The 19,462-nt window shown below is 44.3% G+C and overlaps 1 protein-coding gene across 12 annotated transcripts in view; it reads right to left on the reverse strand.

Moving 5' to 3' along the window:
• Positions 1-994: 994 nt before the first annotated feature.
• NCOA3 (nuclear receptor coactivator 3) overlaps positions 995-19,462 on the reverse strand; it is a 205,158-nt gene continuing 186,690 nt past the window's right edge. For 3 of the 12 annotated variants that reach the window (XM_049649891.1, XM_049649892.1, XM_049649890.1), the window contains 10 exons: positions 18,987-19,184; positions 17,797-18,054; positions 17,572-17,698; positions 16,352-16,523; positions 9,639-9,932; positions 7,429-7,533; positions 5,967-6,213; positions 4,691-4,865; positions 4,199-4,340; positions 995-3,893 (listed from right to left, as the gene is read on the reverse strand). In XM_049649891.1, coding sequence (XP_049505848.1) covers positions 3,882-3,893; positions 4,199-4,340; positions 4,691-4,865; positions 5,967-6,213; positions 7,429-7,533; positions 9,639-9,932; positions 16,352-16,523; positions 17,572-17,698; positions 17,797-18,054; positions 18,987-19,184 — 1,730 coding nt within the window. In that variant the 3' untranslated portion in view covers positions 995-3,881. The other 9 variants (XM_049649899.1, XM_049649897.1, XM_049649895.1 and 6 more) reach the window with 9 other exon arrangements.

The following is a 19,462-nucleotide window of genomic DNA, read 5'->3' on the forward strand; positions in this document are numbered from 1 at the left end:
GTTTTTTGGTGTGTTTGGTTTTTTTAAAAAAGCATTCAAGATACTACTGGTCAACACCTTTTTCAAAGGAGACACCTTGGGTTTTTTTAGAGGGGGAATAGATGGGCATAAATTAATGACAATTGACCCTACTTCAGGGACCTCACAGGTAAGTGTCGCATTACACTGGCTTTAGGACCTCATTCTTTAAAAAACGTTAATCGACAGCAAAGCGATTCACCCTAACCAACCCCTCTCTGTGCACCAGCTAGCTAGTGAAGCCTGGAGAAGGCAGCGGTCAGAGGCCAGGGGCGAGAAACAGGAGGACCCTCTTCAGCCACCACCCAATGTGACATACTTCTCACCAGTGGAAATGACCCCGAAGTGCTCACCTTTGAGAAGGGCAGCTCCATGCTTCTCAAGAGTTCTGTTAACCTTAGAGAGACTGCTACGACTATTTGAAACAGGATTCTTTAACCTTCTCTTTTCCCCTTTACTCGAATAGAGACTTTAAAAAGAAACAAAGAGACAAGCCCTTGGGCTTCAATTTTAAATAGAAACCTTTATTTACAGTGACATCCGAAATGATCAGCAAAGCAGTCCATCTCATAAGTTATCCCATGTGGTCTGTATTCTTTGCAGTGTAAAGAATGATTTAGATTTTTAAAACCAACATTTAATGTAAACTTGATTGAAACTAAATTCATTCTCAATACTATACGTCAATTCCTGAGAATTTTAAATATTGCTCTCAGAAAGACCTTTCCATCATTGAAATTCCACACATTGGCAAGAGAGAGAGAAGAAAAAACCACCTTGCTCGTTATTGTTAAACAGGTGGCCTCCGAGCTGAACAGCAACTCCTGTTCCTCCTGAAGCAAGGGTTTTGTCCTACAGGCTTCATGCCTGTGATGCCCCCCCCACTTGTGAATCAAACTCCTGGAACCAGACAGGCATATGGACAACGGGCAGTCCATCCAGACGGCAAGCACGTATGTTCTGTACTATCCCCCCACACACCCCCAACTCACCTAGATATTAAATACCAATTAACTAAGCAGTCCTGGTGATCGATATTTACACCTTTCCATCAAGATGCACAATTTAGAAAAGTGGCATAATATGAACATTCACAATGAATTTCTATTTGTTTTCTTAAAGGAAGAAACGTGTCTCCTTTATATCATTTTGATCTTTATAAAATATATATATATTTATATTTATATATCTTTGGATTCAGCAAAAAAGTAGGTACTGGAAATATCACACATTCTAAAAGCAGATGAAACGGATACCAAGGTTTAGAAAAGTGGGGGGTAGGGGTGAGGAGAGGTAGGCAGCCAGAGTACAAAGAGAATTATCCAAAAAAGATAAAAGGGCAATAAAGGTAAAAACAAATTATTTCAAAAGACAGCATCTATTAAAAGAAAGATCAAATTCTTAAGTTTGCACCAATAAAATGAACAAGTAGAAAATATAAAAACTTATAATAAACTTTCTTTTTTTCCCATATAAAAGGGGTGCTGCCTTCCAGTTAGCCTGGAGCTGGGACTGAGGAAAAGAATCAAAAAACTTTTTTTTTTTTTTTTTTTTTACTTTTTAAAAGTCAGGAAAGGTAAGAGCACCATTCTGTTTCTCCCCACGCACCCATGACTTAAACGAGGAAAGTTCAGATACCTGACACGGCTGTAACTATTAAGACAGACTCTTACTCAGCTACGCCTCTGTCTCCAGACAGGAGAATGTGTTATCTAAAAAGTACAGGCCACTATGATGGAAGTTGATGGATTTTCAATCTTAGATTTATTTTTAACCGGGTGGTGGGGGAGACGGTGTAAAACCCAAACCTATTCCACTGGTGGTTCTGGAAATACAGGTTTTACTTACACAGAAATCAAAGAAATGAAATGATCTTACCTTCAGAGACACCTAGAAAAATTGCCTAAACACGTATGAAATAAAAATTAACTGGCTCTCAGTTATTGCTAGGAAATTGACACCAAAGCTAGCAGAGACCTTTGAAATTCACAAGACATTTTTAAAACCCAATTTCACTCAGCTATTTGAAGCTAATAAAGTGAACCAGATAGAAGGAATTAAATGGACTTTTTCTCTATCCCCAACGGACTAAAACAAGAGTCAAAGCCTGACAGCAGCACAAAGGGGCAGGGGCAGCGGGTGCAAAGGGACTCGCTCTGCTGGACTCCGGCTCTGGAGCTCGACGACCTGGCTGTCCTGGAGGCTGAGCTCCCTAAGGAACCACCGTGTGGCTCCTCTAGTTCTCAGGGACGAGAACACATCTCAGTGATGAGACAGCCAAGCAGACACCGGAAACCACACATCAAGGGTTCAACCCCTGAGATCTCAATGTGGGGATTTGGGTCCTAGCAACCAAAACCTTACGGAAACTCCCACAACCGATGAAAGGCAACGTATTTCAATTAAAAAACAAAACACTATGAATTGCTATTAATTTATGGACTGCTTAAAATCCAACATTCTTTTTTAAATCGCTTGATCTTTTAAAATTCTTGATTTTTTTTTTTTTTAAGTTTATTTCCCCCTATCTATTCTTTCCCCTAAAATTAACAAAGTGCTTCGTTCTGGTAGAGGAATTTAAAAGTTGAAAATGCCTACATCTAAACAAATGATCTTTTTCGAAAGCATTTAAGATTAAGAGACCGATAGGGAACCATCTAACACTAGGGGGGCGGGGGGGGGGGGGGGGGGGGGGGGGGGAGGTAGGGAGCTGCAGACCACTGCCCCCCACCTCCCCCAGGCCAAAAAATTCAGGGGCTGTCTCTTCTGTTTGCAGCCTCACCACACTGAGCTTACTGAAGTCAACAATGTTAAATATTTAGCTTCACAAACTCTGTAAAAATGAGTTGCCGTGACCTGCAAAAAAGGTATATACATATTTTACATAATACAATATCTTAAAGGTCGTATTTACAAAAGAGAATCTATTCACAGAAACACTGCAAAATTCTGATTCAGAATGCAGTACCTGGCCTTGGGTTTCTGCAGTTTATTTTCAAAAAGCATTATTGCTCTACCATATAGGCAAAGGGTGACACGGGTACTCTCAACGACGACAAAACAATCATAGTTCTCGTCCAACTGATTCGTTCAGACAAAAACCGGGCGGGAATGTGGTTCGCCATTCCTCAAGACCTCCGGAATATTGCATGTATCCGTTACTTTTTAAATAAAGTGCACTCAGCTGCACATTAGCATGTGAAAAAACTGCTACTGCTGCAATTAAATACTGTCATTTCCCCTTCTGCAAAGCCACAGGACATCAAGGACAGTTCTGGAGGCGAAGTATTCTAGGACGTTAGGGACAGAGGAAATTCCTACTTAGGAAAAAGTCCAGGACAACCAAGAACAGGATTGGAGCAACTCAACACGATCAGTATAGGACAAGCCAACTTCTCAGGACAGAGGGTGGGAACACGGAGTATCTGGTAGCGACAAGAACACGTGAGGGCTGGGACTGTCTGCCACAGAGAGACCAGACATCCTAATCTCGCCGTACTTCTCCAGTGTTCTCTAGCCCGCCCACATTCATCTGAAACACTGACAGGCAGAAAGAAGGGACATAGCAGAGTTTTGTGATCAGTAACACTCCGCACCTCCAGAATCACATCCCTAAGAGGCAGAATGTCAACAAAATATTTGTTTTGAATCCCATGATACACAGAAGAAGGAAAAATACAGGTAGACATCGCACTTCAATTTCAAACCCAGTCCTGCTCCAATGACATCACTTGGAATACCCTTCCCAGAGATCAAAGCTGGTTCCCTCTTCAGAGCTGGCAGGTGCGTGGGACGATTCTTTACTTCCAATAGTTCTAGTGCAGTGTCATTTCTACAGTGATTTCCTTGGAGGTGTAGAAGTGTCAGCAATATTTCTGTTAGCAACCAGAAGACACGTGAGTAAAACATATGCTCTGCACAACACAGAAGAATCCACAGGTCTATAATGATGGCCTGCAACCTGACTCTGGCTGACTCCAATTCCTTAGATCTCACATTACCGAAAACATATTTAATGGCCCAATGCCTTCAAACCACAAGTTTTTTCAACCACTGTAGTTCTGAGTTATACGCCCAAGTTAAAAATCTGCCGAGGACCTTTAGATTACAGTTGCAGTTTGGGTTCTCTCAAGAGAAAAGGAAAAATTTTTTGAGAAAAGTTCAGGCTAGAGCCCCATACCTGATCAGGACCCATGGGCATGCCAGACATGGGCATGGGGTTCACGTTCACCTGTCCCATGGGACCACTGCTGCCATTCATGTGCACCATACCGTACGCTGCGGGGTTCCCCTGGTGGGCAAACGGCTGCTGGGGAAAGGAGCTGTAAAAAGAAGTGTGAAATTACCTCCTGGCTCATTCTAGTAACACCAGACATGCACGCAGAGACCATCACAACTGTCAAACGTTGCTGTACTTAAGCAGAGAACAGGAGGGAGAGAAGATTCCCTGACTGCCTGCCTGCCTTCTAGGTTTCACAGCTGTGTGCAATCAAAGCTTCCTAGGCATGCGTAGGGGAGGAAGAAGCCTCACAATGGATGAGCCAAATACCACACTTTCTAAGATGAACCCAGGCCTTTTGATCTCTCCATCCACACAGAAAAATGCAGAGGTTAATTTCCTGAATTTCTGGGCACTAGAATGTGAATGGCTTTTCAAGTCTCTGTTCTTCACCTGTTCCTGGCCAGGTTTCCTGATGGCCAGCCTTTTATTTCCGAGGACTGATACATGGGCGCGGTCTGAGGGTGCTGCATCATGGGATTCTGCGAGGGCCCCATTCTTGAGGGCATCATTGCATTGGGAGGACTAGACACTCGCCCAAAAGCCGGATCTGGCTGTTGTCCCATCCCTCGAAAAAAAAAAAAAAGAAGAAAAAGCAGAAATTATAATGCGAAAATGGTATCTTCCTTAGAGTATCAACTGTCTATAGAAGCTTTATGTTCTTTTCTAAACGTGGGGGAACGTAAGACAGACAATGTAAAGTGCCACAGGATGCTGCCTGCCAGTTCCTCTTGCTTCCCACCAAGACTGGAGGAAGGGGCTCACTGCAGAAAGCATCTGGGTCACCTGAAGAGCTGTTACTTCATGGACATTTCTGTGTGAAAGGGATGCCGCTTCCTGCTGTTCACATCACTGTCTCTCTGTCCCAAGCTGGCAGGAGTGCACTGAAAATATGATTTCCCCAAAAGATACCTCTATCCCCGTTCCTACCGTGTTCCTAGTCTCTCTCAAAGACTGACCTGAAAAGGTAATGTGTATTATTGTAATTAATACACCCAAGTCACCAAGGAGAGGAACCCAGAAGCCCACCCAGCACTCCTTTGTGGCCAAGGGCTCAGACTGTAGGGTTCTACCACACTGGGACATATGGGGGGGGGGGGGGGGGGGGTGTTGTCTTTCTTCCAAATCAAGACATGGGGAGCTGAAAAAAACAAGACCTGAAAAAAAATAAAAATGCTTAAACCTGATAGAACATCTACCTCAATTACAATCACCTGTGCACCACCAGAAACATTTTGGTGTGTTTCTTTCAACGAATCAGGTTCTCTCCATTCGGACTACCCCCTCTGTGATGCTGCATGACCATCATCTCTTGTTTGGGGTGCTCTAATTGTCCTCCCTTCTTCCACTCTCTCTTCTCGCCTTCTAACGGACATGCCTCACAGGCCCGATGACCTCTCCCCAGTGCAAACATGTCTATTAACATTCAGTGACTCCCCACTGCCTTCAGAATATCACCAAAACTCTTCATCTGATCCAGCCTCTGCTTGTCCCTTGTCTGCCTCATCGGTCACCATATCCTTTGTTCTGTTGTTTTTAGTTAATTCTGTCTTCCTTGTGACTAACAGAGGGAGTAAACAGGATTTTGTGTTTAACATGCAACAGACCTATGAATCTTATGACCTTAGTAATGTTACTCCGGGGAAGACATTCTCGCTGTCAAATTTACCATAATTTGGCGGGTATGGAAACTGCTGGGGAGGGGCTTGTGGCATCACGGGCCCTGCCAAGACCCCATCCATGCTGGGGGAAGCGGTCACGTTGGGGGGTGGGCTGAAGGCCTGGGTTTGCTGCTGCTGCTGTTGCTGCTGCTGCTGCTGCTGCTGCATCATCATGGCCACCCTCTGCTGTCGGAAGTGATGACTGAGCAGCTCTCTGCTGCGCTGGGCAACCATCTGGGCATTAAGAAAACCCTGCTGATACCCCAAAAAAGAATGTAATTACACAGAGCCAGAACCAGCCAATTCCATACATGTAGTACCACCACAATACATTAGGTGCGAAAAATCACCCGATGCCTCTCTTCACAAAAAAGGAAAAATGCACGTTTCTCATCACGGTAAAGGCGTTCCGGCGAGGCGACGAGGTGCAGAACAGGGACCTGGAAATTGTTCAGGCGAGTCGTCAAGCTTTAACACAGAAAACATTTCTCAAAGTGAGAGAACACTGAAAGGTAGAATGTGAGGACAAACTTTTCAGAAAATATGAAATAAAACTACAAGAAGGAAAAAGGCAGCAGTAAGAGTGCAGGAGGAGGGGAGGCACAACAGAGCACTCCCCAAAAGAATGGGGTTACCCTCCGGTAAGCAGGAATCTACCCCAGAAAGGGCCTGTATAGTCTCCTTAAAGCTTCTGAAGGGAGAGACGGAGGGTTAGGAGCAGCGGTCTGGAGGGTCCGGAGGTACATGGTCCAAGCCCAGAACCAAAGAGCTGATCTGGGCCCCATCAGCTAGAAGAGAACATCTCCAAAAAGCAAACTCATCTTTTTGGAGGGCACCCTAACTCAGCTTACTCAAACTGTTACCGTCAAAGTACTTCCGAGTAGGCTTAAGACAGTAAATACTGGGCATTTCACAGTGGGTTGTTTCTCTACAGTAATTATGAACAGAATTTCCAACCACAGTAGAGGACTTCCGGGTGGTCATCTGCCTCGTGCACATTAATACCGTAGAACAGTCTCCACCTTGGGCTGGAGGTACAGAGAACTTGAACATCATCCTTCCCACTATGGGAAACAGGTCATCTCAGAGGTGATCCTTGAGAGTAGGATTATATATTATTTATTTTCTTCTTATAACCTCAGATTTTACCCGGCGAGCACACGGTTTCAAAACCCAGAAACAGAAGTTTCCAGATTTACTGAATTCCTAAAAAGTAAGTGATAGCTGTTTTCACAACACAGCAAATGATCACAAAGGGAATTAATTAGAAAACACAAAATAGCAGTTTTAATAAAAGAACCTCTCCTCCTGACTCTTCCTCATCACCAGCAAGACAGAAGAATGGAAGAGGGAGTGTGAGGAGATCGTGGAATGATTTCTTACACCAGAAACTTGCTGTAACACACGTTTACTGAGGGCCAGTCGTGGAGCAGGCCCCACAGCAATGCACTTGGAGAGGTCTGTTCTCACCTGGGGATTTACCTGGGGCTGCATCATGGGCCTCATCACCGCAGCACCCCCGGCAGTGGGGCTTTCCATTTTCATTTCCAACGCCTGACGGCTCTGATTCAAAAACTGGGGAGAGACAGGCCGGTCAGGATGGAAGTTGACTATGTCGATGAGCCCCAAACAGCTTTCCAAATCCTCGGCACCACCCGGAGAGGTCACGATGCCACCTCCAACCCGTTAACCTGGTCACGTCACATCTACACGGAACCCGCACGCTTCCAAACACTTCAAAACAAGTTCAGGCTGAGGGCGGCCTGGCTGGCTCAGTCAGTGGAGCATGCAACTCTTGACCTCAGGGTTCTAAATTCAAGCCCCACGTTGGGTGTAGAGATTACTTAAAAATAAAGATGTAAAATCTTTAAAAAAAAAAAAAGGGGGGGGGGGGCCCTGGGTGGCTCAGTCGGCTAAGCGTCTAACTCGATCTCAGCTCAGGTCTTGATCTCAGGGTCGTGAGTTCAAGCCCTGTGTTCAAAAAAGTTCAGGCTGAAAAGTCCTTGGCAAGCATTTGAAGCTTTATTTGGCGTCAGGAGGAAAAGTAAAAGTGTAATTGTGCAGCTTAAAGACGATCTTTGGGGCACCTGGGTGGCTCAGTCAGTTAAGCCCCTGGCTTTGGCTGAGGTCATGATCTCACAGTTCATGGGTTCGAGCCACAGATCAGAGCCTGAAGTCTGCTTCACATTCTGTGCTTCCTCTCTCTCTCTCTCTGCACCTCCCTCGCTTCTGCGCAGGAGCTCACTTTCTCAAAAATAAACAAACATTAAAAAAAAAAAAAGACGATCTTCAAAAGAAACTCGAAGGATTCATAAAGTGAGATTTTTCCCTGGAATTATTTAGGTCATTAGGGAAATAGCTTTAACTTGCTCAAACTAATAGTGAATGAACTTCCTCTTCTATTAGCTTTTCCCAGGTAACTTTCAGAGGAAAGAAGGGGTGAAAAGCCAAATGATACCATGCACGTATGAGCACAGCTTCTCAGGGTACCTACGCTGACTTTTAGGAATGTGGAGGCACTAGCACAGTCTGTGGCTCGCTGGACTCCACACTCACTCAGCTGCTTACATGGTTCCGTTCTGCCACATTCACTAACTCAGCACAAACAATGTGAGTAATTAAATTTTAAAAGATTTGTTGGGCATTAAGGAAACAATAAAAAAGAGAAATCTTATCTTAGAATGTTAAGAGAGCTCAAGTTTCACAAAACACCTAGAAAGCAGAGGTTCCATAAAACGAATGTGCAAATCATGGGGCTCGTAGGTGGCTCAGCTGAGCGTCCAAGTCTTGATTTCAGCTCAGGTCATGATCCCGCAGTTCCTGAGATCAAGCCCCACGTCAGACTCCGCACTGACAGCACGGCTGCTCGGGATTCTCTCTCTCCCTCTCTTTGCCCCTCCCTCACTGTGTGTGTGCATATGCACGTGTGTGTGGGAGCACATGTGCGCATGAACACTCTCAAAATAAGTAAATAAGGGGGCGACTGGGTGGCTCAGTCGGTTGAGCGGCCGACTTCGGCTCAGGTCATGATCTCTTGGTCTGTGAGTTCGAGCCCCGCATCGGGCTCTGTGCTGACCGCTCAGGGCCTGGAGCCTGCGTCAGATTCTGTGTCTCCCTCTCTCTGACCCTCCCCCGTTCATGTTCTGTCTCTCTCTGTCTCAAAAATAAATAAACGTTAAAAAAAAAAATTTAAAAAAAAATAAGCAAATAAGTAAGTAAATAAATAAATAAATAAGTAAAATAGAAATCATCTACCTCAAGGCACCTGGTCAGCTCAGTCAGTCAAGCGTCTGACTCCTGATTTCAGCTCAGGTCACGATCTCATGATTTGTGGGTCTGAGCCTTGCATCAGGCTCTCTGCATTGACAACACAGAGCCTGCTTGGGATTCCCTCTCTCTCTGCCCGCCCCCCCCAACACCCCCCCCCTCCCCCCCCCCCCTCCCAAAATGAAAAAACTAAAAAAAAAAAATCATCTATCTCTAAAACTAATGAAGCCATCAAGAAATACTCTTCTCCTCCAAGGGCAATCCTGACATTTTTTACTTTTTAACCTGCACAACAGAACAATCTTATCCAACTCCCACAGGACCGCTCCCTAACAAGGAACATCTATACAAACAAAACATTACAGAGAAGTCGAAACAAAAGGACTTTTAGTTGACAAGGGACAGCTGGTTACCTGCTGGCCCTGCAGCCTCTGCTGAAGCTGCATTCGGAGTTGCTTGGGGGTGTTTGTCCGAGGTCTCATGATATTGGCCCGCGGGTGCATTCCTTGCAGAGGAAAACTGCCTTGTTGGCTCATCTGACTCATCATGGAGTTAAAAGATGGTGATTGTCCCTGAAGATTAAAGCCTCCTTGCATTGGAGGCCCCTGTGCTGCATACGTCTGCCCATATAATGCCGCCTTCTGATCCATCATTACTGCCGCTTCTTGGCCTTGGAAGGCATCCTGTTTGGACTCCAAAGCTTGTCCCTAAAACATTAAACACATAAATGAACAATGAAGTACATCTGAGAAAGCGACAGAAATCAAATGCTCCAAGGAAGGTAAAACATAAAGTCAATGCATACGAACAAGGATGTCACAGAATTCCAAAGGCAAAATCAAGTTTCTTGTCTGAAGTCTGTAAGAATCCAGATCATGACCCATCTTTTCACAGATGTGTCCTAGTGCCTAGCTCAAAGTCTCACATGGACACTCAAGTATCTGGAGAAAGACTATTTGTTCCAGACCACATTTCTGTACCAACACAGACCAAGCCAAGTACAAAATAAACTAATTAAAACCACAGGGATCAACTGATTCCCACACAATTTCATACAAAAATGTTTCTGACAGTGGTTAGAAGTGATTTTGGTAGAGACAGGGCAAATCAACAGAAGCTCATATCCCCCGAGGCTATTGCTAGCTGCATACACAAAACCTAAAGGTGGTCATTCGCTACTATTTGGCCTTAACAGGCCGGAGGGACTGTTAAGAAACCCATTCATTCAACAAGATTTGTAAGTGCCTGCTATGTGCCGGCATCACCTCTCTGCATGCTAAGAATGTCCTCAAAATAAAGTCCAGCAGCTGACAGCAAAAGCAGTGACACAAACATTCCAGGGGCGCCTGGGTGGCTTAGTCAGTTAAGCATCCGACTTCAGCTCAGGTCATGATCTCACGGTCTGTGAGTTCGAGCCCCGCGTCGGGCTCTGTGCTGACAGCTCAGGGCCTGGAGCCTGCTTCAGATTCTGTGTCTCCCTCTCTCTCGGCCCCTCCCCAGCTCACACTCTGTCTCTGTCTCTCTCAAAAATAAAATAAACATTAAAAAATGTTCTAAAAAAGAATTCTGCAGGAGGGAAGAGCTGCCACGCTAAGACAAGAAGAGCCTGTCAGATACTGCATTCACCTTTACCGTCCTATCCACGGGCACAGAAGGCCAAGTATGCAGGCAACAGTCTCGTCCCAAAACACACTTCACCCCACTGTGACGGTGACACCACCCTCAATCTCCCTACCCCCCTGATCTCCCCTTTGGAGGCACGTTAAGAGTTCATCAGGGTTCAGTCCTCGAACCTTTTTCCTCTCATTACATTTTCTATTTTGGTCTCCTCATCTACTAGTGACGACTGCTGAACTTGCCTCCGGCTCAAGTGTCTCCGAGTTCTAATTGTGCTTACGCAGATGGCTACTTAACATCTTTACCTGGATATCTCAGGCATCTCAGACTTCACGTGTAGAAAACACAGGTAGTGGTTCCAAAGAGTCCCTCGCCCAAAAGACCCAATTCTCCTCCAATCTTCCCTCATGGCAACATGACAACACCATTTGCCCAGAACTAAAGCCAGCAATCTGGAATCCTCACATTCTCCCCCCTTTTTTAATGTTTTATTTTTGGGAGAAAGCGTGAGCAGGGTAGGAGCATAGAGAGAGGGGTACAGAGGATCTGAAGCAGGCTCTGCACTGACAGCAGCAAGCCCGATGAAGGGTTTGAACTCACAAACTGTGAGATCGTGACCTGAGCCAAAGTCGGACGCTCAGCCGACTGAGCCACCCAAGTGCCCCCCTCTCCCTTTCCAAGCACGTGTGTGCATACACGGTCCACCAAGTCCTGTCAGTTTTCTTCCAGGACACATTATGCATCCTTCCCTTCTTCCATTCCACAGCTGTGACCCTCTCTAAGACACTTTCTTGGACTCTTGTAGTAACTGACATCTATGTGTCTACTCTGTCCCCTCATACCAATTCCCCTCCCCAGAGAGCCACCTGAAATATCTTTCTATAAAGTAAATCACACCGTAAGTGAAACATGGATCGATCATGCATATTTACCTCCTTTCTCTTGCTAACTCTACTAAAATACCAGCGAAGAATTTAAAAGGTAGTATTTATCCACAAAACAATGAGAATAAGGAAGGCAACAAGATAAATATTTCAACAGGTATTTGCAAGACAGGAAAAGAGAGGAGTAACCAACTCAAGAGAGTAGGCACCAGGGCACCTGGGTGGCTCACTAAGTGTCCAACTTTGGCTCAGGTCATGATCTCGCGGTTCGTGGGTTCGAGCCTCAAGTCAGGCTCTGTGCTGACAGCTCAGAGCCTGGAGCCTGCTTAGGATTCTGTGTCTCCCACTCTCTCTCTCTCTCTTCCTCTCTCTCAAAAATAAATAAAACATTAGAAAATTAAGAGAGAGAGAGAGAGAGAGAAAGTAGGCACTAACGTGTCTGTGGAGAAAAACACACGTAAGACACCGAGCCAACGACAGGCTCCACTGGGACGGCAGAGGCTCAGGCAAAGTGCTCGAACGGGGCTGGTGAGGAATCTGGGCAGAGAGCAGGGGGCAGCCACCTCCCTGCCCTCCACCTGTCCCCCGACTCCGCACAGCTACGTGGCCGTACTTTCCACCTACTCCCTCGGCAACCTCAGTTCTGGGACACCAGGCACAGTGGAGGGCAAGGGTAGGCAGAGCCTGAAAACAGGAAGTCTTATTTATGATTTCTAGTAAAATTTTTATTTTTATAATTTTATATCTTAATACTATGGTATCATCTACTCGCACCCCCAGCCCAGTTCCCAAAATACAATCAGGTAATAAATTCCCAGGTGAGAAAAACTGTAAAGTGGGAGTAGGAGGGGAGATGCATCAATGGCTCTAGATGTTGAATTCTGGGGAGTCCTGAAATAAAAGGGCCAGCCCCTGACCAACCACTTTCAGTGACGACTGATCCTTTTTAATAATACATCATACTTAAATATAAAAAGATAGCCAAGGATCACCAGGTATCTGACAAAGACAGCTTTCAACATGAAAGTGACTCAAATAAAACGTTACTCAGAGACAAGAAAAATAGAGATTAAAAAACAGAGATTCAGTGTAATACCCAGGGTAACATGTCAATCAACACCCAAGAAGAAAAAAACAGAAGAGATAAAATTATTAAAGAAATGATACCAAATGACATGTCTGTAAGCTTTACTAATGTTCAGCCTCATTACTAACAAATGCAATTAAAACTCACGAGTCACCAAACAGAGAGAGAGGGAGGCAAACCACAAGAGACTCTTAAATACAGAGAACAAACTGAGGGTGGATGGCGGGGGGAGGGGCGGGCGGGAGAGGGGAAAATGGGTGATGAGCACTGAGGAGGGTGCTTGTTGGGATGAGCACTGGGTGTTGTATGTAACTGATGAACCATGGGAATCTACCCCCAAAACCAAGGGCGCACACTGTACATTAGCCAATTTGACAAATTATATTAAAAAAATGAAAACACTAGTGTATTAGGAACTGAAAACAAAACTCACTAGTTAAAAAAAAAAGACAGGACACAGAAAATGCCCCCAAACCAAAAAGATTATCTGTGCACTTGATATACAGCAGAATGAATGAAACAAGGCCCATACCAAGATAAGGCTTCCTGCAATTTCAGAGAAAAAGTTCCTGAATAATTCCAAACAGAAAAAACTAATCACACATAAAAACAGGAATCAGACTGACTATGAGTCAATGGCAACAATGGATGCCAGAAAGCTATCAAACAATTCTTTCAGAATGCTAAGAAAAAATTATTTTCAACCCAAAATTTAATGCAGGAGAGTGGAATAAAAGATATTTTCAGACTTTATCCCATGCAGTGGGGTGGAGAAATTAACAGAAACTGTGTTTCAACAAAACAAAGGAATAAAGCAAGAGGGAAAACCACTTGGGACCAGAGCTGGGAGATCTGACACAGAAAAGCGTCTAGACCTGCCTCTCAGGACAGAGTAAAGCAGACCAACGGAGAATCACAAGAGGGAAGCAAGGAACTGAAGAATTACCTAAAAATGTGTCTGAATACGTGAAGAAAAAATTAAGAGAAATTTTACAGTTCCGCTGCAGTATTTGGAAAGGATCAGAAATGTGTAAAAACAAAGCAAATCAAAAAGGAAGGCAGCTGGGGCGCCTGGCTGGCTCAGTCGATTAAGCATCTGACTCTTGGTTTTGGCTCAGGTCATGATCTCTCAGTTTCACGAATTTGAGCCCCGCATCAGTGCAGAGTCTGCTTGAGATTCTCTCTCTCCCTCTCTCCGCCCCTCCTCCACTCATGCTGTCTCTGTCTCTCTGTCTCTCTCTCTCAAAATAAATAAACAAAAACAAAAAACAAACAAAAAAAGGGCAATTAACTCAAAATCAGACAAACCAAAACCAAAATCCTATACAAACTATACCTGGCTCAGCAAGGAGTCAAATTAATATAAATATTGACCACCTATTTAAACAACAAAAGACATAATAATTCTGGGAGTACTATGTAATGCGTATGGATGTGGAGAAAGGGGAGCTAAATACAGATCCACAATTTATCTGAAATTCCAAAAAAAAATCCAAAAAAAAAAAAGTTCTAAAAAAAAGCAACACAATTTTTCATCTGTATTAAATGTATTTAATAGCAAAACTTGATCTGAACTTAATGAAGCAATACATAATCTCTAGATGTCTCATTTGGGGTGACTATTTTGCTATAAAAATATTAGCATGTATGATGACTGGCTACTGCCTAAAACTACAATATTGCTCAAAACTCCACCAGGGGCATCACAGAGTATGTGGCACATACGCACCACCTGATCTTTCTAAATCCCAAAATTCCTGAGCCCCAAGTTCTCAGATAAGGGACTATGAATGCACAGTCAACTATCCTATCAGGAAATCAACAGATACAGATTGAAGTTGATGAAGGACAGTTGCACAAGCATATTACTTAGAATATTCCCAAAATAAAGAGTTGAGTTTCACTATCTCTGACTAGGGTAAATGTGCATGATTCTTCAAAGAGTATATTTCTGTATCATTTCAAAGTTACAAACACAGATTACTTGGCAAAAATAACAATTAGGGACGCCTGGACCGCTTAGTCGGTTAAGTGTCTGACTTTGGCTCGGGTCATGTTCTCACGGTTCATGAGTTCGAGACCCCACATGGGGGTCTCTGCTGTCAACACAGAACCTGCTTCGGATCTTCTGTACCCATCCTCTCTCTGCCCCTCCCCCCCCCAACTCTCTCTCTCCCCCTCAAAATAAATGAACTTAAAAAAAATTAAAATTAAAAATAACAAAAAAGAAAAGCAAATCTCTTCATTATCCTGCTTAAAATCTTTTATGGCTTCCCAATATAGCAGAAAAATGGAAGACTCCTTAAGATGGCTTTGTGGAACCTAACCTCCACTGACCTCTCCTCCCCAACATCATCCTACAGCAATCCCTCCCCTTCTCTCGTGGACTCTTGGTCACTTTGTTGAACCCCCAAGCCCTTCTCTGCCTGAGGACCTTTGAGTTAGCCATACCCCTTATGGAACATTCTCCCCCTCGCTGTGTTCTGAGCTGGCTCCAACTCACCCTTCAAACATCAACTGACATGCCATCTCCCCAGAAAAAGCTTTCCTGACCGTTCACTCGAGTCCCCAGTAATTCTTCATCTCATCATCCTGGACTTGAAAACACAAACACTTTTAAACTAAAGAACAAAACTACAAACAAGTCCCCACTGAAAAGAAACTGGGAAAACGATTTAAACGTAGGAGACAAGTTAACAGCCTTCAAATGGTAGCTCAGATAGAGGGCATTTGTTGAGTAAAATCTGGACACCCCGTCCACACCCCAAGAAAAGGTTCTTTTACGATAGTCTCCTAGTGTCCTAGGCCTTTCCTGCTAATCTCTACCCTACCGTGTCTGCTGCTATCCAGGTGGCTCCTTGCCTGATGCTTGCCTGTCCAATGGGATGTGAGCTTCGGGAGCAGGAACTCGTTTGTTCACTACTTCCCCTCAGCCTCTAACACTAACTGGCATATAGAAGGTAAATATTTGTTAAATGAAAGAATCAATAAATCAATAAGTAAACCTACATAAATAACGTACTGTTGCATATCAAGAAAAACTCCATCAGAAAACTATTTTTAAAACACATATGAAAAAAAACATAAAATACGTTCTATCTTGCAATCAACAAAATACAATTTAAGACAAACATCTTTGGGGCACCTGGCTGGCTTAGTTGGTACAGTATGACACTCCTGATCTTAGGGTTTTCAGTTCAAAATTCACGGTGGGTGTACAGGTTACTCAAATCTTTAAAAAAATAAATAAAACAAGCACCTTTGTTGCCCAACAGACTGAAAAAGATTTAAAAGAATAATCATGCTCTGTATCTGTTTCACCACTTGCTTGTCCACACTATGTGTGTCTTCATCCACGTGGGCCACAGCACAGTGCTTGTGAGGGTTAGGAACTCCAATCATCACTCTCCATGAACACAGTGAGGTAACACAAGTGATCGGAAAGATACACATACAGGCATTCTTGTGCATGGCTTCATGAATGTATGCACACACGTGTGCACATACACACTTCCATTTCCATGTTAATGCTACCTACTTGATTCACAAGTTCAGGGATGCCCAGAGCTCTGTCAATTTCTTCCAAGCCTGTGGCATCTGTGTTGCTCAAGAGAGTGTGTAGCTGGTCCAACAACGCTCGTTCATCACTCTGCCCTTCCAGGTTAGAAGGTGGCCCAAGAAGATCATCCAGGGAATTCCTAAGAAGTGGCCTAAACAGAGACTTGCAATCAATGCCAGTGGTGCTTTTCCTCTTACTGACACACACACACACACACACACACACACACACACACACACTCTCTCTCTCTCTCTCTCTCTCTCTCTCTCTCTCTCACCACACACGTTTTTAATATACAGTAATACCTTAATTATTACAAGTAGAAACAATAAACCAACTTGGTTGGTTAAGAGAGAAGAGCAAATGTCACCAACTTAAATTGAAGGCCCACAATTTTAACCTTCCGCCAGGCCATCTACAGTTACCACATCTAGCTTACACATGCCTAGCACACACTCCCACCACCAAAGGTAACTGCTAGATCCCTACACATTTAGGGGACAGCAGAGGTTGAGGAGGATGGAACAGGGTGCTAGTCTCAAGATCATACAAGAACAGAGGTGGCCATGGTTATGATATTTGTTAAGTTGAAGTAACCCACAAAGGACTAGAAAAAAAGAAAAAAACACAAATGTTCAACCATCAGCAAACTGAGCCTGGGACCTGCCAAAATAACTTTTTGTTCCCCGTGGCCACAGAGCTCACGTGTTAACAAGTACAATACAAATTCCATTTACCCACAATACGGTGCCATAGCCCTCCAACACATCAGAAGGGCATGGACCTAGATACTCATTCTGCCTCAGGAAAAATTCTGTGGCGAGGCTATTTGTTCTCCACTGGGTAGAGAAGCACTGAAGCTAATAAACGCACAAAGCTACACCACTGTCCCCCCAACAGATCAAGCCGTTTTTTCTTTATTGCAGAACTGAAGGCAGAACTGACACTGACAGGTGGCTTCTTTCATGCAAATGAGTAACTGATCAAGCTAAACAAAAACAGAAGACACACAATCTTTCACAGAAACAGAGTGCTGTGGTGCACTTTCACCATCATCCCTGAAATGCCCAGGTGGCAACCAGGCACCTCGGTCACAGTGAGTTTTTCTCATTCTCTTTCAGGTTTGCTCCTGTGCTCTGAGCATTTTCTAGATAATCCAATGCTAACATCTTCTACAGAGTCACATAATAAAGCCTCACCTATTTTGAGTCCCATGAGAGCCTTGTTCCACGGACAACATGCCATCTGGCCAGGAACCCGGCTGGTTGGACGGTGCTGCCTGGCCATACGGACTGACCCCCATTCCCATGGGAATTTCACCAGGCCCTGGTGGAGGAAAAAGAGGGGATGCATTTTCAAAGAAGGCAAGAGCAAACACCGCCCCGTGTCATCTCACTTTCTCTTTTGGCGAAGGGGACGCTTACGCATTTGAAGCATCTGCTGCTGTGGTGGCTGCTGTGGCGGCAACGCCGGCCTCGCACCTGGGATGCCAGCGGACCGAAGGGGCAACGTGGGCATCGAGCCGCTCACTGCAGGTCTGGGTAAAGAAGCGTTGTAATCCGCTCCTGGTCTTCCCACGGAGTTTGAACTCAAAGGCTCCATTCTGCTCGTCTTTGAGCTTGGCAAGCCCCAGTCTCCCGAGGAAGCAGTCGGATTCACAGTCACATTTCTGTTTGGTCCACCTAAAACAGGTAGAAATGATTACGTCTTTTCCAGATTATCATGAAATCCTTGCTGTGTAAGTACCGTCATTACACATGAACTTAACCAAAAATAAAAATAAAATAAAAGCTTTGTCATCCTAAATATAGGACTGGCCAACTATGAAGACTATTTTTTTAAAGACATTTTTTGAGGGGCGCCTGGGTGGCTCAGTGGGTTAAGCGTCCGACTTCAGCTGAGGTCACGATCTCACGGTCCATGAGTTCGAGCCCCACGTCGGGCTCTGGGCTGATGGCTCAGAGCCTGGAGCCTGCTTCCGATTCTGTGTCTCCCTGTCTTTCTCTGCCCCTCCCTCGTTCATGCTCTGTCTCTCTCTGTCTCAAAAATGAATAAACGTTAAAAAAAATAAAATTAAAATTAAACTTTAAAAAAATAAGTAAATAAATAAAGACATTTTTTGATGGGCAACTGTTGCCATGTATTCATTACAAGTTAGAAAAGGTCTCAGACCGAAAGCTTCCTTAAGAGTTTAAATAGCCAGGGGCGCCCGGGTGGCTCATTCGGTTAAGCATTAGGCGAATTTCAGCTCAGGTCATGATCTCATAGTTCATGGGATCAAGCCCCACATCGGGATCTGTGCTGTCAGCACAGAACCTGCTTGGAATCCTCTCTCTCCCTCTCTCTGCCCCTCCCCCGCTCGCTCGTGTCTCGCATGCACACATTCTCATAATCTCTCTGTCTCTCTCTCGCTTTCTCTCAAAATAAATAAATATTTTTTAAAGAGCTTAAATAACCAAGCCACAGAATAAATTAAGGAGACTTATGAAAGAACTACTGTGCTACTGTTACTCATAAACCTATTACTTAATCCCAATTATTTAAATGGCTTTAAGTATTCTAAATTTGCTTTCCCCAAAAGTTTAATCATAAATACTTATTAGAAATAACATACCCATAGTTGAGCCATAATTTTCCTGACTATCCATCATTCTTGGATTCCCACCCAACATGGGCTGCTTTGGTAACATGGGGAAAGCACTGATATTCTTTACTGGAGGACTCGAGCCAACAGAAACAGGGCTATCTAGAGACACCGCTCGGTTATACGGAGGACGAATGGACTGCACAGACTGTGGGCTCCTCAAACCTGCTGAAACACAAATACACAATACAAAATGTCCTCTGACAATTCAGTACATAAGTAATCAAGGACAACACATCAATACCAATACCACCCACACGAGACTTTCCCTTACTAAAATAAACACTAAACACACGCGCGCGCACAAAGAAGAAGAAGAAGACAAAAACCCCGTATTCCAAATCCAGTAGAAAACAAGAGTCCCAGCACTGGCTGCTGTACTAGGGCATCGTTCTGCGGCCTGATACGGTCATTTGTGTTCCGCTTCGCTTAATATTACAACTGCT

Source organism: Panthera uncia (assembly GCF_023721935.1).
Source record: "Panthera uncia isolate 11264 chromosome A3 unlocalized genomic scaffold, Puncia_PCG_1.0 HiC_scaffold_11, whole genome shotgun sequence".
NCBI lineage: Eukaryota > Metazoa > Chordata > Mammalia > Carnivora > Felidae > Panthera > Panthera uncia.